Source organism: Bradysia coprophila, unplaced genomic scaffold (assembly GCF_014529535.1).
Source record: "Bradysia coprophila strain Holo2 unplaced genomic scaffold, BU_Bcop_v1 contig_561, whole genome shotgun sequence".
NCBI lineage: Eukaryota > Metazoa > Arthropoda > Insecta > Diptera > Sciaridae > Bradysia > Bradysia coprophila.
This window is the reverse complement of record NW_023503807.1, coordinates 2011084-2035478: the sequence shown is the minus strand read 5'-3', so window position 1 is coordinate 2035478 and position 24395 is coordinate 2011084. Positions and strand designations below refer to the sequence as shown.

Sequence of the window (24395 nt, the reverse complement as noted above, 5' to 3'; positions counted from 1 at the left end):
ATCATAAACAAAACAAAAAAAAATTCAATCGTTCGTTCCGCTTAAGTATAGTTTCCACTTAAAAAGAGCACTCCGTTTAGCCTCCGTTTACATGACAGTTGTTAAATAGAACAAAAGAACTGTCACGCAAACGGAGTGGAAATTGAATTTATTTAAATTTTTTACTCCGTTTACGTGACAGTTCCTTTGTTCTATTTTACAACTGTCATGTAAACGGAGGCTAAGCGGAGTGCTCTTTTTAAGTGGAAACTATACTTTAAGGATCCTTAAAGACAGTGAAACGAATACCATTGGTAAAAGAGGCACCGAAAATAGAAAAACTTTCTACTTCCCATAAATGTGCACCTTATAATTATTATCTGTGTTTCGAGTTACGATGTCCCAGCCGGGTATTGTTCATTTTGTTATATGCGGCAAAGTAAATTTACTTTCGGAAAATTATTGATTTTCCTATGTCACGGAAAATATTTTGAAATTTTCCGAAGTGCATGTTCAGTGTGATCCAGTATAATACTGACAGTTATCCATTCAGTAGATGTAAAGGAAAAGCTTACAATTTAGCAAGAGACATAACTGTGCAAATTGTGCGATTACAAATTATTTGTGAAAATACAGTTTGTTCATTTAAATATTGATTTTTGGTCCTTTTCACGCATGTTTGTGTACACAACAAATCAATAGAACATGTTGACGTGCATATATATTTGAATAAACCGAACTTACTGTACTGAAAACAAACTGGGAATTTCGGAAGAATCTAAATTTAGATTATTTTCTCCATCATTTCGCCGAACAAACGTTCATAGTCTCTGAACAGATTTATTATTTTGCCGAAATAAATTAAAATATTTTAGAAATTTTTGTTTTTCTGTTGTGACTCTATCGGAAAATGCAGTCAGATTTGTGATTAAAACGTAGAATTGTGTGTTGGATAAAGTTAATCAAATGTTATAAGTTAACAATAATTATGTAAGAGAAACAAAAATGGTTATCAATAGAGAGAAGTTTTACGTCAATCATCCTCTAATTTTACTGGCATGCATTTTATGCATTGGATTGCTACAAACAGCTGAGACATCAAAGGAAGCCGAAATGTGAGTGAACTTTTAATGTGATGAAAACTTCTGTCCATTTCCATTTACTCGATAACAACCGTCGCGACGGAGATGAGCTCCAAAGTATCTAAACACTGAAGGTAATTCACATCTTCAGCGGTTCACAAAAAATATGGAACCAAGTTTCGCGTCAACTGAAGTGCTCATATTTGGTCTCCGGTTTGATGCAGCGCTGATTATTTCTGCTTTTAGAGCTTTATATACTTTAGTGAGCGTCTCCCTTGCAATATGCTAAATTTGTGACGTCAGTTCAAAGGAGAGCACATAACTGGTAAAATTGAACAAGGCTAGTGGTATAGTAGAGTATCACTACGTAGTATATGTATCCGCAGTAACGGGGATACCGAAAATTTATTGGATGCAAATTTGTGTTACCGGCAAATCGAACAGAAAGTACTCTGTGAGATAGGAGCTCTGTGAGAGGCAAAATTGATTTTTTTCAATTTATTCTTTGTTTACTTGACAGCTTGCTCTCTCACAGCTCTATCTCTCTCTCTCTCTCTCTAAGTACTTTTTGTTTAGTGGAAACCGTACTTAAACAAAGCTAATACTGAAAAAAATCAATTTTGTCTTCGCACTGAGTACTTTTCTGGCAAGTGGAAATCAAGCGTTATATTACAGTGGGAACTCACTTTTGTGGTTTTCGTTACCGGTAAACTTTGTCTCTCGGACACCGAAGCAAACATAATTTGTACGCCAAATAGCGTAGCCAGAAAATAATTTAGAAAAATAGAAATCAGAGACCGTAGTACCACAAAAACATTGTTCTGGCTCAAAGCCATAAAATCGTTTTTCGAAAAATTATTTTTTAAAGATTCGACGAGACCCACTCATTTTGTTGCCGCTCTGAAGGCTTAACTTTTTCATCGACCTGTTCCACCCAAGCAATCTGATCGCCTTGAAACAATTTTTGTGGTTTTGCCAGATTCACTACCTTTTCAATGACAACAATTTGAACTTGAAATTTCGAAAAAAAAAAATTGGCAACGAGTAGAGTGAGGTCATTGTACACTACTTCGCCACATAATTAAGCAAATATTTTCGAAAAAAATTATTTTCGTTCCGGATCGCTAATCGCTAGTAGCGAAGCTAATGGAAAATAAACTTCGCCATTAGCTAGTGATAACTGATTAGAGAAGAGACGCTAACCCAACCTTTTGATTGTAAATTAAAAAGCATTCCCAAAAGTTTCGAAAAACTCACCTGTCGCAGGTAACTTTGTCTCCAGATAATCTACATCATCTGCAGCAGCTGTATTTTTTGTATGGGGCGCTACAGCTGTGGCAGCTATTGTAGACCTGGAGACAAAGTTCCCTGCAACAGCTGAGTTTTTCTAAACTTTTTTGTCAGTGCATAGAGAGAATCAATAAAACAAAATGCCGATCGATAAGAGGTTGTGCCAAAAAATGAAGACTCAATTTTGTTTCCTGTTTGAATTGCAGAGTTGCAACATGGGCCCAAGAGTTCGGAGACGAGTTGTGGCAGATGGGTCAAAAGATGACAAAATCAAATGAAATCAAAATGGTAAGTCAAAACTGTAAACTTTGGGGAAGGTCATGCAGATCGCAGATTCGCTGGTGAAACCAAGGTTGTATATGAGGAGGTTAAGGGTCGCTGACAACGACATCGTGAAGTTGAGGTGAATGTTTTATATGCAAAATAGTCAGAAGTGTTCCTGCGTGTGTAATAAAATGTTAATCTTCGTGATCTACCTAAAGTTTACAGACCAGGGCGACGATTCTCGTATTTTCGTAACTACAAATATTCGTAATCGGACAGTTGCGTGTAAAAAAGAACTGTCAAGTCACGAACAGCATGAGAATCCACGTCCAGGTCGGTGCTTTCCATCCAGCAATTTCATATTTTTGACAATTTTTTTTGTTGTAGAAATACAAGCAATACAATGCGAGAGTGGAACAAAAAGGAAACGACACCCTAATTAAATCGATTGTAGACAATCTGGGCCGAATGTTACAGAGAAAAATCGATGCGGTCAGAGTAAGTTCAATTGATTAACTAGTGTAACGGTTTCATTGTTTAAACGTGAATTCAAATCAACAACAGTGCATACTTAACACGGCGGAAGAAAGTGCTGAGAAGTTTGATTTCAATAAGTCCGATCATAAGAACTACACATATTATTCCAGCAAATATTCGATTATAGAAGATTTGGAGGGCAATCTAACGAGAGAGTTTGTGGAGAGTTTACCGGAGATAGTTCAGAAAGACGGCCAATACTTTCAGAACTTGTCACTGTATCGAGACACTCACTTTTACAATATCTCCGTAAATACGTCACATAGCTCTGTTCACGTTCCAACTAATGTATATCACCGAAGCAGAGAAGTTCTTGAAACGATCATGTGGTCCGAAGGTATAGACATTTTTGTAATGCCCAATTTTACCCTCGCAGCAGGATCAAGATCAACATTATGTGTTTCAGCGCTCGATCAAGTGTTCCTACAAAACTATCAATCTGATCCGGCCCTATCGTGGCAATACTTCGGATCGGACACGGGCATAATGCGCCATTTTCCCGCAAAAAGGTGGGAAAGTCATGGTGTCGACGTTTACGACTGTCGAAAGCGTTCGTGGTACATTGAAACAGCAACATGTTCGAAGGATATTGTCATTTTGTTGGATAATTCCGGATCGATGACCGGGTTCCGGAACTTCATAGCACAGTTGACGATCAAGAGCATTTTAGACACTTTCTCGAACAATGATTTCACCAACATCTTAGTTTATTCGAAGAACGTAACCACTTTGGTGCCGTGTTTTGATGTACGTTTCGATCGTTTTTGTTCTAGGTTGTATGTTAGGCTACGCCGATCACTGGGGTCGTTATCGCAAACTTTGCTGTAATTTTCATACAAAATTGTAGCGCGATTTCGACAATTCGACAATTGTGTGGCAAATAATTAATTCTTTAATTAGTGCAGAAAAAATTACTAATTAGCCCATTAATTAAGGAGAAATATAGAGAAAACAAAAAAAAACCTTGACAAAAAAAATGGTGCCGTTTCAAGCAGAGTTACCGACATCGCCACGTTTTTTTATGTTATACGGCCCCAGTGAAATAATGGCGATCGGCCTCATATACAACCGGTTGTTTTGTTGTTGAAACGCATTAAGATAGCGTTCTCGTTTTAGAATACGTTAGTACAGGCGACACCCGAAAACATTGCCGTTTTTAATGCAGCCGTAAAGAAGTTGAAGGTACAATAGACATTAAACTAATCAAATCCCAACAAAAATCTTTTCGAGAAAAGTGTGACGCAGTCTTTGAAGTACAATTTCTAAAATGAATGATATCGCTAGAGTTGACGCTTTCAGCTTCGTTACGCAAAAATTAAATTTTACACCCAATTAGTTCAAACAAGCTGGCTTAGTTTTTCTCATCATCTGCCAAATAATTTTTACCAAAAAAAATTTGACTGGAAACAACAAAAATTTTACCAAAAAAATCTGCGTCGCATGTGGCAGATAAATTTTCTTTCTGGTCTGTTCCTGAACATTTGCCACTTTTCACACACTTTTCTCGAAGAGATTTTTGTTGGGATATCAGTCGTTTTAGAAGTTTTAGAGCACTGCTTTTTATAACAGTTTATAACAGAAATTCGGAAATTTGGCGAAATTTGAAAATTTGACGAAATTTGAAAATTTGACGAAATTTGAAAATTTGACGACATTTGAAAATTTGACGAAATTTGAAAATTTGACGAAAATCGAAAATTTGACGAAAATCGAAAATTTGACGAAAATCGAAAATTTGACGAAAATCGAAAATTTGACGAAAATCGAAAATTTGACGAAAATCGAAAATTTGACGAAAATCGAAAATTTGACGAAAATCGAAAATTGGACGAAATTCGAAAATTTGACGAAGAAAGTAATTCTATATCTGCCACTATTCAAGAAATATCTCCAAAACCCCAATTGACCCACCCACTTCCAACTTTTGACATTTTTCACATATGCCCCTCTGTTCTACTCGTAAAACTCTGAGACTTTGCCGAAGAAAGCAACTCTCTATATCTCATAACCCAAAAAAATATTAGTCCTTTCATCCTACGCTCGAGTAGCTCAAAATTTGGTCACTCTAATCACTCTAGCTCAAACGAATCTGACCCGATTTTTTTAAATTATTTTTTTGTTCGAATCGTGTTACGAATACCTTTCATTTGATGGGTCGCACGCCTCTGTAGGTTTCAATACAGCTAAGCTACAGCCGAAAACGCGTTCCCGACCCTCGAAAACCACACTCAGAAACCACTTCGAGGCCAATAAAACAAAAATCTGGTTTTTCCTGGGGTAATGGCGTATCACATTTTCATTTTTATGCCCACCCTGAGACTCCTGCTAAATTTCATGGAGATTGGCTGACTGGTTTGCGAGATCGACCGTCGATAGATAGACAGATAGACAGATAGATAGAAACATACAGAGTAAGTTGAAAGATTTTGATTGTTTGGGAAAAGTCAATTTGGTGTATTTTGTATGAAAAGTGACCAATTTCAAAACGATGTATCTCCGGCAATTTTAAACCTACATAGTCGAGTGATAGCTCGTTTTGCTCGTATTTGAAGCAAGAATATGAAAAAATATGTTTTGTGGTGATATAAACCAAAGGGTAGAAACTGAAATGTTCGGCTATAATGTCTCAAAAAATTTTCTTCGTTCTTTTTTTGGAAGTTAGACTGCGTCAAGTCCTCCGCTATCGCTCCGGACATGATAAGAAGCAAAAAACCTCCATACACATAGAGCCTTTCCAAAATGTGACAAGCATGTGAGACTGTGTAGCTGTTGTAGCCGTTGTTAAGTTACCGATAGCCTCCATGTTTTTTCTGCGATTTTTGGCTTTGAGGCACAGTAAAGGGCGACATTTTTCTATGAAAAATGGATTCACATCTCCAGTTGGCTTCTCATTTTCCATATATTTTTGAACCATCGTGATTTTTGCTAATGGTGAAATCAGCTCGCACCTAAATTGCCGATTTGTTGTTCGTGTTTTTTTAAGACAACACACACCGTTAACGGGTTTTTCGCCTAACTGACTGAATGACAATGACACCAACGAACAATTACATGTAACACAAAGAGACGTTATCGGTACTTCATCTTAGACGCAACCTAACAACCGATTCAATCAGATGTCATTATTGCGGACAACAACCTGATGAAGCGAATTATTTGTGTTGCGGTTGAGTTTCCAACCCACAACTGGCAATCCAATAATGCAATGTGAAGTCTCGACTTACACACTGCGCTATTGAGTTTTCCCAGAGTATATATGAACATTCCACTCAACAAAAAGTACTCCGTGAGAGAGCAAACTGTCATATAAACAAAGAAAAAATTGAAAAAAATCAATTTTGTCTCTCACACAGAGTACTTTGTTCGTAAGAGGAAACTAAGAATTATTATGAAACATACCGCAACTTCTCCCTCTCCATGTCTCTCTCTTAATTCCAATAACTTTAGCCCGAAGGTAGTGCAGACGTTGGACTTGCCTTTATCGATGCATTCGAGCTGTTGCAAAGATATCGTGATGATCGGAAATGCAGTGAATCGAAAGCTGGATGCAACCAGGCAATTATGCTAATTACGGACGGTGTTCCAGGAAATGCGACCGAAATTTTTGACAAATACAATTGGATAGAGAACGGTAACTTTACCAAAATACCGGTGCGGATATTCACATATTTGGTCGGTAAAGAAGTGACGAATGTCCGAGAGATACAGTGGATGGCATGTTTAAACCGTGGACATTACTCGCACATGTAAGTGAATTTTTCTGGCCAACTTTGGGGAGCTCACGCAGATACAGACTCACCTGACGATAAAATGGCGGATTTCATACAAAAGGTGTGTTCCCGTTTAAAAAAAAAAATGGCGACCTGCGTGACCTCTCCAAAGTTTACAGCCTCGATTATGTCCACAAAGTTTACAGCCCTCCTTTTCTTAAAACACGTAAAAGATGTATTAAAACATCAACTACTTACTGACTTTTCAGAGAAACGTTAGATCAAGTGCAAGGTGAAGTGTTAAAATATGTTAATGTTATTGCAACGCCACTGGTGCTCCAAGGAACGGATCATCCACCGACTTGGACCCATGCTTTCAAAGATTTTTTTTCAGTAAGTTCTATCATTGTATTGTCGTCATACGTGTAATACATCTGCTGTAGTAGAAGTCGAGTATCGATACTTTCACCCTCCCGATCATTTATTCGGGGACTATTCACTAACGTTTAAAACTTTCAAATGCTCTCGACGTACTGGTCCCTACGACTTCTTCTACAGCGAGTGTACAAGTCTTAAAACAAGTCTTTAAACAAAAATTTAGGATGATGATGACAGCGACGAAAACGACGATAAAGCTAGACCAGACAAACCTGCCCGACTAATGATAGCCGTTGGGGTGCCTGCATTCGACAGAAAATCGAATTACGAAAACGGTACACTAAAAAAAGCACGTCTGTTAGGTGAGTCAAAGGGAATACAAAAACTAGTAGAAGATCAATCATAATAATAACGGAACGTTTTGATAGTGCTGTCATCAATTTAAATCTTAAATGAATCGAGAAATACGCGCTCAGCCAAAGTTAAAGCTATGCCACCATTTAGGGCTATGTTAGGAATCTGACAATGATCAAGAAGGCTTTTAGAATGAATTGAATCTAAGGAGACGGTTGTAAGACGATAGAAGAAGAGGAAAGGATTAATAAAAAGAGGGTTGAACAAGAAGTTCAGGGGACAACATCCCCAAGTGAACTGTTTCCATTTTGTGTAGTGAATAGTTGTGACAAGTGGCGCAGTTGGTAAAAACAATCTCAATAGAGATTGTAGCTCCAGTTCTTGGTCTCATATAGTGGTATAGTGATCAAAATAAACGAAACATTTGGTTGGCTCGACATACTTGTGGTCGGCTAGATGGACATTTGGTTGGCTTGACAATGGTTTGCAATACGAATAGTACGAAGTGCGGGTTACAATCGCTGAGAAAGTCAAAATCGTTGTATGCTACGTTGAACGTTCAGACAAGCAAAAGTATAGGTGGTCCGAGTCAAGACGAATTGGGTGGTGAGTAATGGTGTCGTTGATGGGAAGGTCTGGGAAAGAAAGCTAGTTAACTAGTTTTTTGTTCGAAATGGCTATTAGTGATAAATGCAGTGATGATTGTCACAAATACAATTTTTCATTACGATTTTTTACAAGTTTATATTAGCTTATGTAAACTTGTGGTTTATTGGCGTGAATAATTTTATTTTAAACATGATTCGGGAGTGGTGTAGCTATGGGTTATATTGGGGGTCGTTTGATTCTAGACGAAGTTGAGGAAATTAGCGGAAGGCAAAATGTAAGAGCTGAAGCTTTTTGAGGACGAAGTTAGTTAAAGGAGCTGAAGTTAGTTAAAGACAGGAAAAAAGGAAGGGCGAAAGTTGTTTTAGGCGTAATAAGAAGCTGAAGTTAGTTGAAGGCTAAATTGAACTGCTGAAGTTACTAAGAGAGAAAAAAGAAGGAAACAAGGCATCAGAACAGTCGGAGCCACAAAGCGGCCTTAGTCGAAGGGCCCAAATTTGAAACTTTTTTCACCACGTTCTCTTTGTATTCAACTACCTTCCATAAAAAACTAAATCTAGCAAAATTGGATGAGATTTACTCGATTTATGTGCAAAAAAACACTTAGGGCCGAGTAGCGGCCTTAGTCCAAGGGCCCAAATTTGAACCTTTTTTCGCCATCATTCTATTCGGCATTCAATTACCTTCCATAAAAAACTAAATCTAGCAAAATCGGATGAGATTTACTCGATTTATGTGCAAAAAATACTTGGGGCCGAGTAGCGGCCTTAGTCCAAGGGCCCAAATTTGAAACTTTTTTCGCCATCATTCTATTCGGTATTCAATTATCTCTCAAATGAAACAAAAGCTAGCAAAATCGGATGAGATTTACTCGATCTATGTGCAAAAAATACTTGGGGCCGAGTAGCGGCCTTAGTCCAAGGGCCCAAATTTGAAACTTTTTTCGCCACGTTCTTTGCGGTATTCAATTACCTTCCATAAAAAACTAAATCTAGCAAAATCGGATGAGATTTACTCGATTTATGTGCAAAAAACACTTAGGGCCGAGTAGCGGCCTTAGTCCAAGGGCCCAAATTCGAAACTTTTTTTGCCATCATTCTATTCGGCATTCAATTATCTCTCAAATGAAACAAAAACTAGCAAAATCGGATGAGATTTACTCGATCTATGTGCAAAAAATACTTGGGGCCGAGTAGCGGCCTTAGTCCAAGGGCCCAAATTTGAAACTTTTTTCGCCACGTTCTTTGCGGTATTCAATTACCTTCCATAAAAAACTAAATCTAGCAAAATCGGATGAGATTTACTCGATTTATGTGCAAAAAACACTTAGGGCCGAGTAACGACCTTTGAGCCCTCCCAACAAGCCCACGTTGCATCTTACCCAAAAACAATATTCAGCAACTTTGTTCTACTCGTCAATACCTTTCATTTGATATATCACAAGCAGCTATTGCGTGCGTATTTCGGTAGATATCGTCGAAAGACTGAAAAACATCTCTAGGGTCCTAGCTCTGGAAGGGCCGACCCTACCATGCCCATTTTCGAACTTGACCTTACTTTTGTCGATACCAATCGGGAAAAAAAAAGAATTTTGAAAAAAGGTTGTGATTTACTCAAGCTAGAGGGGTCACGGACAGACGGACGGACGGACATTTTTTTTATTGCGGATTCGTCATCTATGAACATAACCAAATGCTTTGCCCTTACTGTCTGCTTCCAATTCGACGTGTTACAAACGGCATATTAATCTTATAAGCCCCCAGTACTTCGTACTGGGCTAAAAATGTTGAAGTTGCTTGAAGGATAGAATATGGTTTTGACTTTGCAGAGCGTGTTATTTTCGAGTTTTTTAAAATATAGATAACAGCACTGAAAAAACGTTACGTAATTTGTGAATGATGCCTAGAAAAAATAATTAACAAAAATTGAATGTCGGTTCGGTCTAGGAGTTGCAAGTACAGACGTTCCAGTTGAAGATATAAATAAGTTAACGTTACCATACAAGGTAAGAACGAGTTCAATCAACGCACTGTCTAGCACCGAAGCACCGAAGGTGTGTTTTTGGCCTTCTAATTGAGTGATGTCAAAGTCAGCTTCGGTGCTTGACAGTGCTTTGGTTCAATCCAACACCGTTGCACAACAATAATACAAATTTGAACGGATCCATTGTTTTAGCTTGGTGTAAATGCGTACTCGTTCATAGTTAGTAACAACGGATACGTTCTACTGCATCCGGATCTTCGGCCTGTGGTAAGACAATTAATAAAATCAATAAAATTGAGAATTATTTTTCACTGTTAGCTTCTTTAAAAGGATCAAGGACAATTGAAGCCGAATTACAATAGCATTGATTTAACGGAAGTGGAACAATTTGAAGAGTCAACTGACCCTCGGAAACCGGGAAAAGTACTGATGAAAGTAAAAATTTAAATTCATTTCTAAAAGCAATCAAGAGTTCTGAATGTCTGTCTATAACAAATACAAAGCTCCGGGAAGATTTAGTAAATAACGTGGAAGGCAAGATGCTCAACATTTCAGTCAAATTTCATTACGACAATATGCGCCGAATATCACAAGAAACTTACGATTACTACTTCGCTCCTTTGCCGAACACGCCATTTTCGTAAGTATATTTACGTAAATTCATTACGCTTTCAGTAAGATAAAAACCACAACGAATGAGATAACAATTATGTGGAGCCGTGCAGCTAAATTGTCTCTGAGAGATTTGGTTTTTCTTTAGGGATCATTGACAAATTATCCAACGCTTTTTCAGTGCTGTCATCAAAATTAAGTTCTAAATAATTCCGGAAATCCGCGCTCTCTGAAGTTTAAACCTATGTTCTGTCGCCCCATCTAGAGGTTAGAATGTAGTTATAACTTCGTAGGACGCGGATTCCTCGAGATTTTTTAGATTTTTTTTTGATGGCAGCACTGAAAAAGCGTAACGCAATTTATGAATGATCCCTTACCTCCATTTCTCGGGGAAAAAAAATCTGTTTCGCCAATGTCAGACTGGGCCTAGCAATTCCGAGTGGCTATGGCAACACATGGATAAAGGTCGGAGACGAAGTAAAACGAAATTTGCATTTGGGTGTCAATATGTCGCGGTTCTTCATGGGAGAAAATTTTAAAGTTCATCCGGAGTGGGTCTACTGCAAGTATCATTATCTTGAAGGTCACGAATTCGATACTCCAGAAGAGGAATTACTGCATTTCTTGAACAAACTGTCCGAACCCAATTGGAAATGGTCGCAACAGTACGAAGTTGAGCCCAAATATCAACATGACGGCATACCCGATGATGAGCGTAGGTTTTCTGATCTAACTGAGAAAAACCAGATTATTGATTACTTGAATGGTTATATGTTTTGCCGACTGTTTAGCCGATTGTGGTCGCAAAACTCTCGATGACGATGCCTATTATTGTAATAAGGAACTTGTGCAGCTTCTAATATTTGATGCAAAGGTGACGAATGCTAGCTATGGTCAGTGGGAGTTTGAAAGCGAAAGCGATCGGGAATTGTTCCTACGTTTTAATGCTACATTACGTTTCGTAGCCACCAATAGCGGTCTGACTAGGTTTGTGTACAGATAATCATTGTGCGACTACTGCTAAAGTCGTAAATGTAATTCAATCGTCAAAAGGTGGCAATTTATTCTCGAAGAAGAAATAGAAGTGGATACAGACATAGAATTCGGTGATTATCATAAATTTGCGATCGATGAAACTTGGTACAAGGCGGCCATATTGCAACACCGCATCGATCCATTAAGCTTTGTATACTCAGTGCCACATGTATCCGACGATCCAGAAAACGAAGAATTGAAAGTGACTGCATCGCATGCAATTTTTCCGAGAGACGGTGGACTGGAAGCGCCCGGACTTGTTGTTGGATTCCAATTTTCTCACGCGTTGATGCATAAACGTTTTATGGAAATTACGTCGAAGGCAGATGTAAGATCTGATTTGACTCAGTGCAATGTCTTCGAAATAATTATTTTGATACTCCTAGTGCAACGGTTGTTTGCGAACATGTGACGACGCCATGCAGGAATGCTATGTACTCGATAACAACGGTTACATAGTTCTATCCAAGACGGAAAATCTAACGGGAAGATTTTTCGGGGAAATCGATGGGCCTGTAATGCAGTCTATGGAAGAGCTTAACATTTTCAAAAAAATAACCGTTTATGACTTGCAAGCACTTTGTTGCGATGTACTGGAAAAGAAAAGCGACAGCGATTCGCTATGGAACGTAAGTTATAAAAGCAGAACACGATTGTACGTTGTTTGATGTTGAGACGCATTGAGTACACAAGCCACTTGATTTTCCAGCCTTTCCAATTAGTGTTGTACGCTATAAAGTGGATTGCAATGGAATTGGTAGTGCAATGGTCCAGACTTCATATGCTGGTCGAGGGAGTCCCGTTGGATTATGGAGATGAGAATGACTACTCCGGTGTCGGAACCCAAACCCCAAAACCAATAGCGACCGATGACGGTAAAGTTGTTCGCGAACCGGAAATAAAAAAGGAAAAAATCTACCGAGCTTGCGACAAGAAATCCGATCTGTTCATCTTACAGCAAAACCTATTCATACAAGGGGGCAATGTTTTACCGTCGTACGGAAAAACGTCGTATTCAAGGTAAAGTCAAAAAAACCCTTTAAGAGTGAGTGTGGCGCAAGTCCCCTTGTGTCTTTACTCATAAAATAACTGATATCGCTGAGGGTGACACATTCTGCGTGTCGAGACGGTTGCCTTTTCCTTCCAATTTAAATTAAACATCCCATATTTTTTTGTAAATTAAATTGGTTTATTGGCACATCCGTGCTTCGGTAAATCTCAGACAAAAACTAAAAACTTCAATACAAGAACAGAAACAATTCAGAGCTGTCAATTAACATACAAATTTGTCCCAGTAATTATTTCATATCGTCCCAAACATACTCCTCACCTTGAACCATCCATGGTTCAAAGAATTAAATTTCAAGAACATAAATCTTTCAATGTAAATAAGAACTAAAGTTTGTCTTGCTCCGATTCCAGAGCATTACAGCGAATTTCCAACGCTGTGACCATTTGCTTCCACGTTGGCATTTCTTTTGATTTGTGGGTCAACTCCCAATAGCGTCGAGTCTTTGTATCCAAACGCGTACCAACCAATTGAACCAGTAACCAATCCCATGAATCAATTGGTCCTCCCAAAGGTTTCAACGATTGGAAACATCGTTGAGTTGTCCTTAACAGCAGTCTCAGTGCTTCAGCACTTTCATCTTCCATTACCGTTTGATTGAACAACTCATCCATATGTGATTTAACAAGTAGCCGTTTGTTCTCATATTTGTGCTCAAGTGCGGCCCAAGCATCCTTGTAGTTTTCATCGGTAATTTTATATTCAGGGAGTTGCGGGAAGAAGAACAACTACACGAATAGTAAGACTTAAATTATTTGCCGCAGCATTTACGTGTACCGATTGTTCAATATTCAATTATAACCAAATCCATACAATAGTATACCGAATTGGCAATATACTCACCGAAATTCGTCATTTTACTATATTTCAGCCAAAATAAGAAACCTTTTTTCACGATCCTGAATACAGCGCGTAACTCGATTTTAAACACATTTTGCTTAAAACGTAAGCACTATGAGTGCCATTCAACAATGTTAAGAACTTCCTGAATTCATTGTTTTCCCAGCAATTTGTTACTGATCGATCGATCGATCCGAAAGAAGACAAATTTTGTTGGGATAAAACATGGAAAACGCGGAAATAATGATTATAAAAAACACACTCCATTACAATGAATGTCGGATAATTTCTTTTAAAAACGCCTTTTTTTATTAAGTATGACCCGACCTGACAGTATCAATTCAAATTTGTTGAATCAGAAATTTGCATCTGAGAATGTAAAATATTACAGAACAGAAAAACAAAATCAAATTCATCGTATGCGAAATCCGAAAAAAAATATAAAATATAAAATATGAAAACTAGTAATTGATGTATCGTAACATCACAACAATAATTCATCACATTGGAATTTATAACATTGAGCACCACCCGATAATTATTTTCAAAAGAAAACAAAAATTCTTTAACATTAATTTCGCACAGTCAATAATCAAATATTCGAATCCAGCCCGCCGCGCCGTACTGCCAAAAATACGCAAATTTAGTACACAATGACATCAAAGTTGCCAACGTAAACCGTCAAATGCGTGTATAAATCATGTCGAAGTTGTTTTGATTTATCAAGTTGAAAACAAATTATTTGTTTCAAAGATTTGCTTTGAAAATTTTAAAAACGCAAATTTGCGAACTTATCAGTGTTTTTCTTTATAAAAGTGTTCAAATCTGTGAAGTGTGTGTGGAAAATTGCCGAGATTTGCAAAGAAAGTGATCAAGTTAATTCAGAAATTACGCAAATTTGCCGATCAAATATTGCAAATTTGTACTGAAAAAGACAAATTTGCCAACCTTTGCTCGGCAAATTTGCGGACTTCCCACAATGATTTGCTTAATCTGATGGTGGATTTGTATTCTCGCATCCTTGAAATATGGAGATTTGCCCAGAAAATATTGAATCATTTCCTATTTTCCTTAAATTTGCCACTTAACCATTCGGTGGCAAAGCCATTTGTTCTACGACATTATAAGTAAAAAAAAGCAAATTTGTTTCAAATCTTTTCGCTCAAATGTCTCGTTTTTTCGGCATTTTTCCTTAAGTTCAGTTAAGTGTAAATCAAAAACTTGTGGTAATTGATGGTATTGAATGAGCATGAGCGAATGGTTTTTGTGCGAAATTAAAATCAAAGAATTTTCTTTTCTTCTGAAAGTAATTATCGGGTGGTGCTCAATGTTTTCCTAAGTCCTAATTCCTAAGTGATGAATTTTATTGTTGTGATGTTCGGATAACACCAGTTACTAGTTTTCATATTTTATTTCGGATTTCGCATACGATGAATTTGATTTTGTTTTGCTGTTCTGTAAATTTGTACATGCTTTTGTCAGATGCAAATTTCTGATTCAACAAATTTGAATTGATACTGTCAGGTCGGGTCATACTTAATAAAAAAAAGGCGTTTTTAAAAGAAATTATCCGACATTCATTGTAATGGAGTGTGTTTTTTATAATCATTATTTCCGCGTTTTCCATGTTTTATCCCAACAAAATTTGTCTTCTTTCGGATCGATCGATCGATCAGTAACAAATTGCTGGGAAAACAATGAATTCAGGAAGTTCTTAACATTCTTGAATGGCACTCATAGTGCTTACGTTTTAAGCAAAATGTGTTTAAAATCGAGTTACGCTTTGTATTCAGGATCGTGAAAAAAAGGTTTCTTATTTTGGCTGAAATATAGTAAAATGACGAATTTCGGTGAGTATATTGCCAATTCGGTACTATTGTATGGATTTGGTTATAATTGAATATTGAACAATCGGTACACGTAAATGCTGCGGCAAATAATTTAAGTCTTACTATTCGTGTAGTTGTTCTTCTTCCCGCAACTCCCAGCTACAATGTCCGCAGCATCACCTGACAAGTTCAGTTTCAAATACTGCAACTTTTCACCGTCAGATATCGTGTCTTTATTGCCTACCATCGACAAAAACTTATCGCGAAATGATGACCAATTGTTGAATGAACCATCGAACGTCGGAACTTCTAGTTTCGGTAACTTCACATGCGATGCAACGTTCGCTCCAACTTCGCCATTCGGTTCATCTTTAACCTTCATCAGATCAGCCATCGCGGTCAACTTGTTTTTCGTCCTCAAATATGATGCTTCCGTTGACTCCATAATCTCAATTTCGCTTTCCATGTCTTTATTGCTCAGCTTTTCTTCGATGGTCAGTTGAACTGCTTGGAATTTGCTCCAATAATCGTTCAGTAGATCTAAAATTGTTCCCACATGTGACAACGGCACGTCTGCACCCAATCCATTGGCCGATATTTCTAATCGAAAAATCAATCTTTGATGCGAAAGACGTTGACTTGTCAGCCTTGCGGTCATCTTGACGAACCAATTTGCTGTAGATCGAACGTTGATTAACCAAACCCAATTGATTGAACCAATTTCAACGTTGTAGTGCAGCAATTTCAAGATGTGTGTTGAACATAACCTCAAATTCAGATCGTCCAATGTAAACTTGTGTGACCATAAAACTCATAACACGAACAACCATCAACAGAAATATTACTCTTGGATCCACTATATTTCTGGAACAGATGATGGGAACCGTATGCTCGATGAATTTTTACACAATGTCCACGTGTGTTCTATTGTCTGCAAATTCCTATTAACGAAGCAATATTGACTCGTAATCCAAAACAAATCCACGGTGAATGGTGTCTCAGCCATTCAATCCAGTCAATCAATTATAGACATATAATGCTGGCAATTTCACGAAATTCGGTCAACGAACTGAACGGAACGGAACATTTATACCGTGCGTGGTGTAACCTCACTATTTCCAGTCGATGCGAGAACAAACTTTGATGATTATGCGCGTCGAATGGTTGATCTTGGTTTCACCAACTTTACGAAAAATCCAAATTGAATCCGGTGTGAAGGACCATAAATGTCGAGACGGTTGCCTTTTCCTTCCAATTTAAATTAAACATCCCACATTTTCTTGTAAATTAAATGGGTTTATTGGCACATCCGTGCTTCGGTAAATCTCAGACAAAAACTAAAAACTTCAATACAAGAACCGAAACAATTCAGAGCTGTCAATTAACATACAAATTTGTCCCAGTAATTATTTCATATCGTCCCAAACACTGCGTCTGAACACAAAGGTCTGAACAAAAATTCGCCCCAAAAAATCTAAAAAGAAAATTTTACAAAAAAAGGCTTGCGGCACCTACATCTGCCACTTGTGACTCAAAACTTTTTTTTTGTAAAATTTTCTTTCTAAATTTCTTTGGGTCTAATTTTTGTTGTTGAAACCTTTGTCTCCAGACGCAGAATGCGTCACCCTCAGCGGTATCAGTTATTTTGTAAGTAAAGGCACAAGGACTTGCGTCACATTCACCCTTTAAGGGTTTTTTGTCAAATATTTTTTCTAACTTTTTCGTAGCAAATTTTTGTTGTTAAAACTTTTGCGATAATAAACAAACCACAGTTGAATCGAAATAGTGCACACAATTGAAAGTCGTCCACTGTACTGGTTCATTCACACTGTATCGAGATTGTTTTCCATTTCAGACCATATTTCTTCAAGCGAATACCGTACTCAAACTTAATTTTAGTTGTCGTTAACCATGAACACCAGTCCGGCAATCAATATTTAACTGCCTCACCTGTCATCCTAGACTACGAGCACGCAGTTTTTCCATGCTACAAACTCAGCATGAATAGTTATGAGAGACGAAGACTCGATGAATGCTTTACCGAACACCCCGATGTAATAGCACACATTTTCGAAATGATTTCCTTCTGTCTAACATTTGAATTTCGTTTCGCAGGAAGCTAATGTTACACAATGTGGACTTGCACCGTCAACATTCACATACGCGACCGTCGTATGGACGTTTTTGTTTTGTATTTTTAGACAAATATTTTGAATGTACAGCCTTTGAAAGTGTTAAAACAATAAACCGAGAAAATAATTGCTCAACGATCATTTTACGGTACTGTACGGTACTCATTTCATCAAAGTAAAAAGGTCGAATCCCACAGTAGCTGTCAAGCTACGAATTCTTAACGCCCTGACTCTCACAATTTTTTATTGTAGATTAGAATAGAGAACCTTCTGAAACGCATAGAAATCACCCAGAAGTCATCAGTGAATGAACGATCAAATTCTTTCCTACCTCGATAACTTCCCACGTGTGTGCTCTACAGCTTTGGCCCAGCAGAAGCATTTATATGGAGGGATTCTTTTGAAAAAAAAAAAAAAAAAAACTGTCGTAAGCTCTACTTTCCCTGAAAGTATATGCAATTACCTTTCTAATGACATCCCACACCACCATGTACGTTTTGTGTACCTCGAGAAATTTCAGTAACAACAGTGTAAGTTGAATACTTCAACTGCACATATTTCAGTGTCGATGAATTTTAAACCCAACAAGACCCAATCTGCCCCGAAAGTACATGCAATTACCTTTCTGATGACACCCCAAACAACCCTGTACGGCTCGTGTAACTGGAGAAACTTAGGTAAGAAAAGTTCAAGTTTTCGGTTTTTGATCACCTTTCACCAGCCACACAAGCTTCGAAGAATTTTTTTGAAAGTGGTTTTGGCTGCTAGGGTCGAACTAGGTACACATAATACGGAAAAACATTTTTGTCAAATTTTTCAGTGTGAACAGACTTGCGTCCCGGCCCTTCACTAACGTAGGGCCATGATAAATTCCAATAGAAAATGCGTCCGATTTCGGTAGGCTGTTTTTTCAAAAGAATCCTTCGTGGAGTTCGTCGAGGGGAACGAATTTTCCAAAAGTAGTGAGGATCTAAATAATTCCGAAAAAGTTCTAAAAATTTCATACAATAAGCCCTGCCATGTCGGGAATAGAGTTGGAAACCACAAAAATGTTGGTATTTTTTGTCAGGAACTATGTTTTTGAGGTCAAATGATGAAAACTGGCGGAACACTTTTTCCTCCAAAAATGCTCCCATGTTGAGAATTCTACGATTTTGAGGACTTGACTGTTTTTTGGGTTCCCTTTTTGACTTTTAGGAGGATTATTGAGTTGGTAGCAGGTTGGTTCCTACAATTTCATGGTTCACCATCTTCACAGTTCTAAGACTTCTGGATTTTTGGGATTATTAGAAGTTTCAAAACATTGACAATAGCTTAAGCTATTGAGTTTTCGAGGTTAGAAAGTGAAAACTTTTTTTTGTCATCAACAAGGACGGACAAGCGAAATGGGAATTTGGGGGTAGCCCCAAGCTTTCAGAAAGCTTTCTAATTTTTTATATGCACAAAGAGCCCTTTAATTCCTTTTCTGAATTTTTGTCATTCAACGCGTGAAGGACGTTTGGGTAGACAGTCCAGTCCTGTCAATAAGCAACCCCAAGATTTCGAAAATAAGTAAAAAAAAGAACCTTGGTGGCACAAGTTGTTGTGTGGTCACTTCTAAAATAACCGATATTGCTATCTGCCACTTGAGAAGCGTTTTTTTCTTGTTAAATCTTTTGTGTTCAGAATGCACTGCCATCAGCAAAGAATTTTGGAAGTGAACAAACAATACAAGGACCTGCTTCGTCTTTACCAAAACACTACAAGTAAAAGTGGTTCGAGTGACAGCTGCCAATTAGAGTGCTAATTTTGTATGAAAAATGTTTACAGATTTTTTACAGTGTCAAAATTTGTTCGGTACACTGTCCCGTTTCAGTACGCTATTTAGAGTACCAATCATGTTTGAAGTGCGTTGTCTTCACCCGTTAAGGGTTTTTTGACGACGTGCAAGACACTACCTACCTTTAACTCACACAACTTCTTCTAAATGCAGGCAAAGCTATTCATGATTGTTATTTAATGAGAAAATATTTCCTTGCATCATCACTTCAATACCTAGAATATATATACATGAAATAGTGTAAGCAAGTGTTGTTACAACACAACTACATTCATAGAAGGTGCAGGCGGCGATGCAATGATTTTCGATTTACTATCCAGAACACATATTTCTAAGCGAGACACGTGCCGTTTTGTCGGGTTACTGACACTTGCTGCACCAAGTGATGGTTTAGTTGGTTTGGTTATATAATAAAATGTTAATGCGAGTTTTAATTTTCTTTTGTTACAATGCGAGTTTGTTGTGTTGTTTTCTTCAAATATTTGTTCCGTAATGGTTGTTCTTATCTCCAGATATTTTATAATTATAGATTTAAGCTTAGCTGGGTTTCGATTTCGATTATAGACTTAAAATTCTCAGTTTTCGGTGAAATTAGAGGACATAGTACCATTAAAAAACGATTCATGTAATGCGGATAGTAGCTCTATTCCTGGAAAGAGCGGCCAAAATAAGTTATTGGCCGATAAGTGCATTGAACTGGAGAAGCATTATATTAATGCTCTTTTACTCTTCACTCTTTATATTATTATCTTTGCTTGGCAAGAGCAAAGTCAAAGTAAAAATTTCGATTTTTATGGTCTCTTCTAACTTACCTAATAATTTCGATTTAGATAAGTGCACGTGCATCAAGAGAAGGTTCAATGGCTTTTTCATTTCGATTTTTATTATGTTTAAAATATTTTTTTGAGTTCTCATGCGATTGTGTTAATTGTGTTCATCAGGAAATGTTTATCAAATACGCCTTGAAGCAGGTAATGAGTCTTACAGTCTTACAATAGAATTTCACTTGGTATTGGAACTCTTTTTTTCCTCATTGTCTCGACATGGAAATATCTATTCCTACAGGCTTACAGTAACGGACATTGTGGAAAAAAACCTTTCTTTATCTAAAATATATGAACACTTCTTCCGTATTCCCATACCATTTTTGTTCCATGTTAGAAACATGGAACAAACAGCTACGCATACATGCGTGGATCCCCCAAAAAAATAACAAAATGTTCACTGTTGAAATACAATATTTATTCCCGAATATACAAACATAGGCCGCACCCTCCTGGCCTAAATAAATTGTTCCTTGTTCATTTTGGTATTTTGTCGAATTGCCTATGTATTTTATGGTATATATAACATGATGATGGGTCTTTCACACGAAATTGAAGAGTTCAATGAACGCTTTTTTGGCTTATATTAGGGAGGAAATTACATTTTCTTTTTGATACACAAACATTTTCGGTGGATACGGGATTTGGGAATTTGGTATGTGGTGTTCGGTTCGTATAGATTTACCGAATGAAATTCCTTTTAATCCACCCACATCACAGAGTCTTAAATCGCGTTTATGCTTAAGTTAAGATCATAAAATATCTTGAAACTCTGGCAGCTCGTTCCTACGAAATCTTTTCCCATGTGTCGATCTAAAAAGTGCAGAAAATCAATTTTTAGAAAATTGATTGAGATTTCTTCAGATTTGTAGAATTTCTCAACGCAAATTGGCGTTATCACTTTTGTTAGCAGGATTTTTTTTGTGGAATTTTTTTAAATAAATTTTTCTAAAAGTTCACTTATCATTTTCTCATTTTTCCCAAAAACATTTTCGGAAAATTTAGGGAAAATTTTGAGGAAAATTGGAAAATTCAGGAAAAATTTGTAAAATAAATGGGAAAAAGTTTTTCCAAAAATATTTTCTTCGTGCTCTTGGTATTTGAGCTGCACTGAAGAGGGCATCACTCTTCTCTGGAAGAGCAAAGACCAAGAGCTGTCATCTCATTTTTCTCTCTCTCTCTCATTTTTCCATATATTTTTGACGTATCGTGATCTTTGCTAGTAGTGTTGCCAGGTAACACCGAAAGTTCCGATTGAGAAGATTTTTTTAAAACTTTCTTCGTAAGAAAGGTATAATGATATTGAATTTTACCACGGCAGGATAAAATAAACTAGAAAATAGTGGTTCATTTTTGAAACGTCAAAAAAAAGCGACCTAATACACTGTATGGAAATGAACAACTCAGACGAACACAAATTGAATTAATTTTATTCACAAAAGATAAGGCTCCTATCCTAGATAATTCAGGTCCCTAGTCACATCACGCACTCCTGCCTGGTTTATTTTACTCTGCCGTGATATTACGAATGCTAATGCAGTAAGAACTATATTTTGCTAACTGCCCTGCCATCAAACTAATTTTCACGGTACAATGATATTGACAATGGCATAGAAAGATTTCAGGCCAAATTGTAGATTCCTACACTAAGGCTCGATTAAAGGGAAATGACACCAGATGGCGTTGTGACCTTTGTTTTTCCATAGAAAAGTGAAGTGCAGCATGATGGTCACATTTGAAAGATTGGAGGAATTTAATTTAAATTGAGCATTGTCACATTAATGGGAGAATAAACAGAATTTTAAAATAAAAGTCTGATAACATTTTATGACGAGCCCCGTCAATCCTTTCGATCTTTATAGATTGCAACTGGAGGTAAAATAAAGTAACCTTTGGAGCATATTTACACTCCAAGCTTCTCTATATCATTTTTGGACAAGTGCAAACTCCTATCCTAATAAATATACAAAAAAAGAACGGTCCAGTAGCCCAATCGCATAACTACCGGTCCATTATTGATCCATATGGCAAGTAAAGTCTGTTTTTTTTTTTCATTGGATTCAATGTAATACATAAACTCTCTACTATGTTACAAAAATGAATATTGTGCTCCCCCTCGTATTATAATAAATTCAACAAACATCAACCGAAAATCTATCGCGGAGAGTTAGATAGCGCAACTCAATGACACGTGTAGACATAGTATTTCTTTGCATTTGAATAGGGAAAGGGTCTACGAACTCTCGGCACTTTACTGATGAAAATGGGTCAAATTGATGTAGCTAATGCGTTATCACACTAAACTGAAATATATATTCCGACGCTACAGAAACATTAATGCGTTCTTTTGTGAACATTCATATTAATACTCATATAAACAACAACAACAGAAAAAAAACAAGAAGATTTTGAGTATGTTTTTCGTATACAAAAATGTGTATTTTTAATGAATTTCAAATTATATTCTAATTCTACTTGAGTAAATATACGAGGCTACCTACAAACATTTGTAGAGTTTTCTACTTCTAAAGACTTGACAATGGTTATTTGACACACACACTCTACATATTATTTTGGGGATAGAGCAAGTGAAAACGTTACATACTGCGTACGTATATACACAATAATTTATATATTTTCCATGCACATGCTAGCTAGCTATACATATATGAGATACTCAGTGTGATTTTTGGGGGAACATTCATTGTTATGTGCGTATGTTCGTTGATATACCTATGTAATACTAGTTTGTTGTACATTTTGTCAAGAAAATATCGGGGAAAACGCACAAATATGTTAAACCAAAATAAAATGTTGTAATGTGCGTACAAGAGTATTACGCAACCGAAGAATTTTTTTTGGAGAAAATCAATACGTTTTTGGGCAACATCGCAACGTTTTCTATTATTCCGAGTTCAACAGAGTGATGCTTGATGGTTTTTTCCCTTCGTAGAATAGAACTACGCCGGTATGTCACCAAATCCATGTTACATGCTACGGGGACAAAAAATGAATGATTTAAAAAAAAAATCTATTTATTTATGTTTTGAACAACTGTTTTTAGGCAGTTTGACATGTTCACGAGCGGAGCGAGTGCTAGATTTGAGAGAAAGTAATTGCCAACGTCATTCCCTATGTTTTCATAAAATCATAAAATTGGATAAAAATTTCACTGAGAAAATGACACATTTAACTGGCTATATTTGGCCGAAATGACAAGATCAATTTTGCGTTATCAGATATTAACCACACCGGTGTTTCCGTCCTATGAAGCAGTCGTATCGTATATTTCGGATCTACAGGCCCAGTCTTTTGTTGTTTTATTCGTATCTCATTTTCGAGAGATTGTCACTGTCAAGAAATTGTTTAAACGGTTTACACATAGAGGTAATAGAAATTGAATGAATGTTGGGCTCGAACTGAAAGTGGTAATTTAAATGGACCTACAGTGACCTCGAGATTGGGCTGTGCTGTATGCGCCGCTAAGGATTTATTTTTCTTTTAATTTTTACTTGTTCCTTGAAAAAAAAATTGGGCTGGAACGTACTCACTTGCGCTCGGAGTATTACTTTTTTCCTAGTCTTGTTAAACCACCTACTGCTATAAATGTAATCTGCTTTTGCAAACCGATAAAATACATAAAAGAGTGTACGACTTGACAAGTAGAGACTTGCCTGAACGTAGTGAAGACAGTACTCAGTGGATTTTCTTAGCGTTTGAAGCAAAGTTAAAGGCATTCTATCGTTTCTTTGATTCTTCAGAGGTAAGTGAAATTTCTTAGCAAAGTATCTGAACATCAAGTTGAATCTGCAACATTGAAAATTCCTTATTCTATGGAAAACCCATTTGTGCAAAAATTATGAGTCATTTTATTGTTTGTTCTACATGAGAAAAGTATGTAAAATATCGTTGCTCAAGATTTAATCAAAAAAAGCATTTCTTTTTGGAACCTACACAAGCACAATTTCTTTTCTTCCATCAATGCTCCATGCCTCTTTCCACCCAAAATCTTTTATGGAGAGGAAATGAATAGCTCCGCAATAAACGTCTAT

At 37.0% G+C, this 24395-nt stretch overlaps 1 protein-coding gene across 1 annotated transcript; it reads left to right on the top strand.

The window, feature by feature from the left end:
* The first annotated feature begins 489 nt into the window (after window positions 1-489).
* Window positions 490-17835, top strand: LOC119083205 (voltage-dependent calcium channel subunit alpha-2/delta-3). Its single transcript, XM_037192871.1, has 20 exons — window positions 490-1094; window positions 2558-2639; window positions 3003-3113; window positions 3180-3489; window positions 3559-3899; window positions 4269-4334; window positions 6600-6898; window positions 7132-7255; window positions 7464-7602; window positions 10147-10205; window positions 10376-10450; window positions 10514-10618; window positions 10687-10823; window positions 11215-11510; window positions 11587-11782; window positions 11849-12158; window positions 12217-12459; window positions 12540-12850; window positions 17424-17622; window positions 17684-17835. The coding sequence occupies exons 1-20, from the start codon at window positions 985-987 to the stop codon at window positions 17780-17782; spliced, it is 3612 nt and encodes a 1203-aa protein (XP_037048766.1). The 5' UTR covers window positions 490-984; the 3' UTR covers window positions 17783-17835.
* The last annotated feature ends 6560 nt before the right edge of the window (window positions 17836-24395 follow it).

Coding starts and splice junctions, on each gene's coding strand:
- LOC119083205 (XM_037192871.1), top strand. CDS start 985: ATGGTTATCAATAGAGAGAAGTTTTACGTCAATCATCCTCTAATTTTA. Junction 4,335..6,599: donor CAGCCGTAAAGAAGTTGAAG/GTACAATAGACA, acceptor CAATAACTTTAG/CCCGAAGGTAGTGCAGACGT. Junction 12,851..17,423: donor GGAAAAACGTCGTATTCAAG/GTAAAGTCAAAA, acceptor TTTCCATTTCAG/ACCATATTTCTTCAAGCGAA.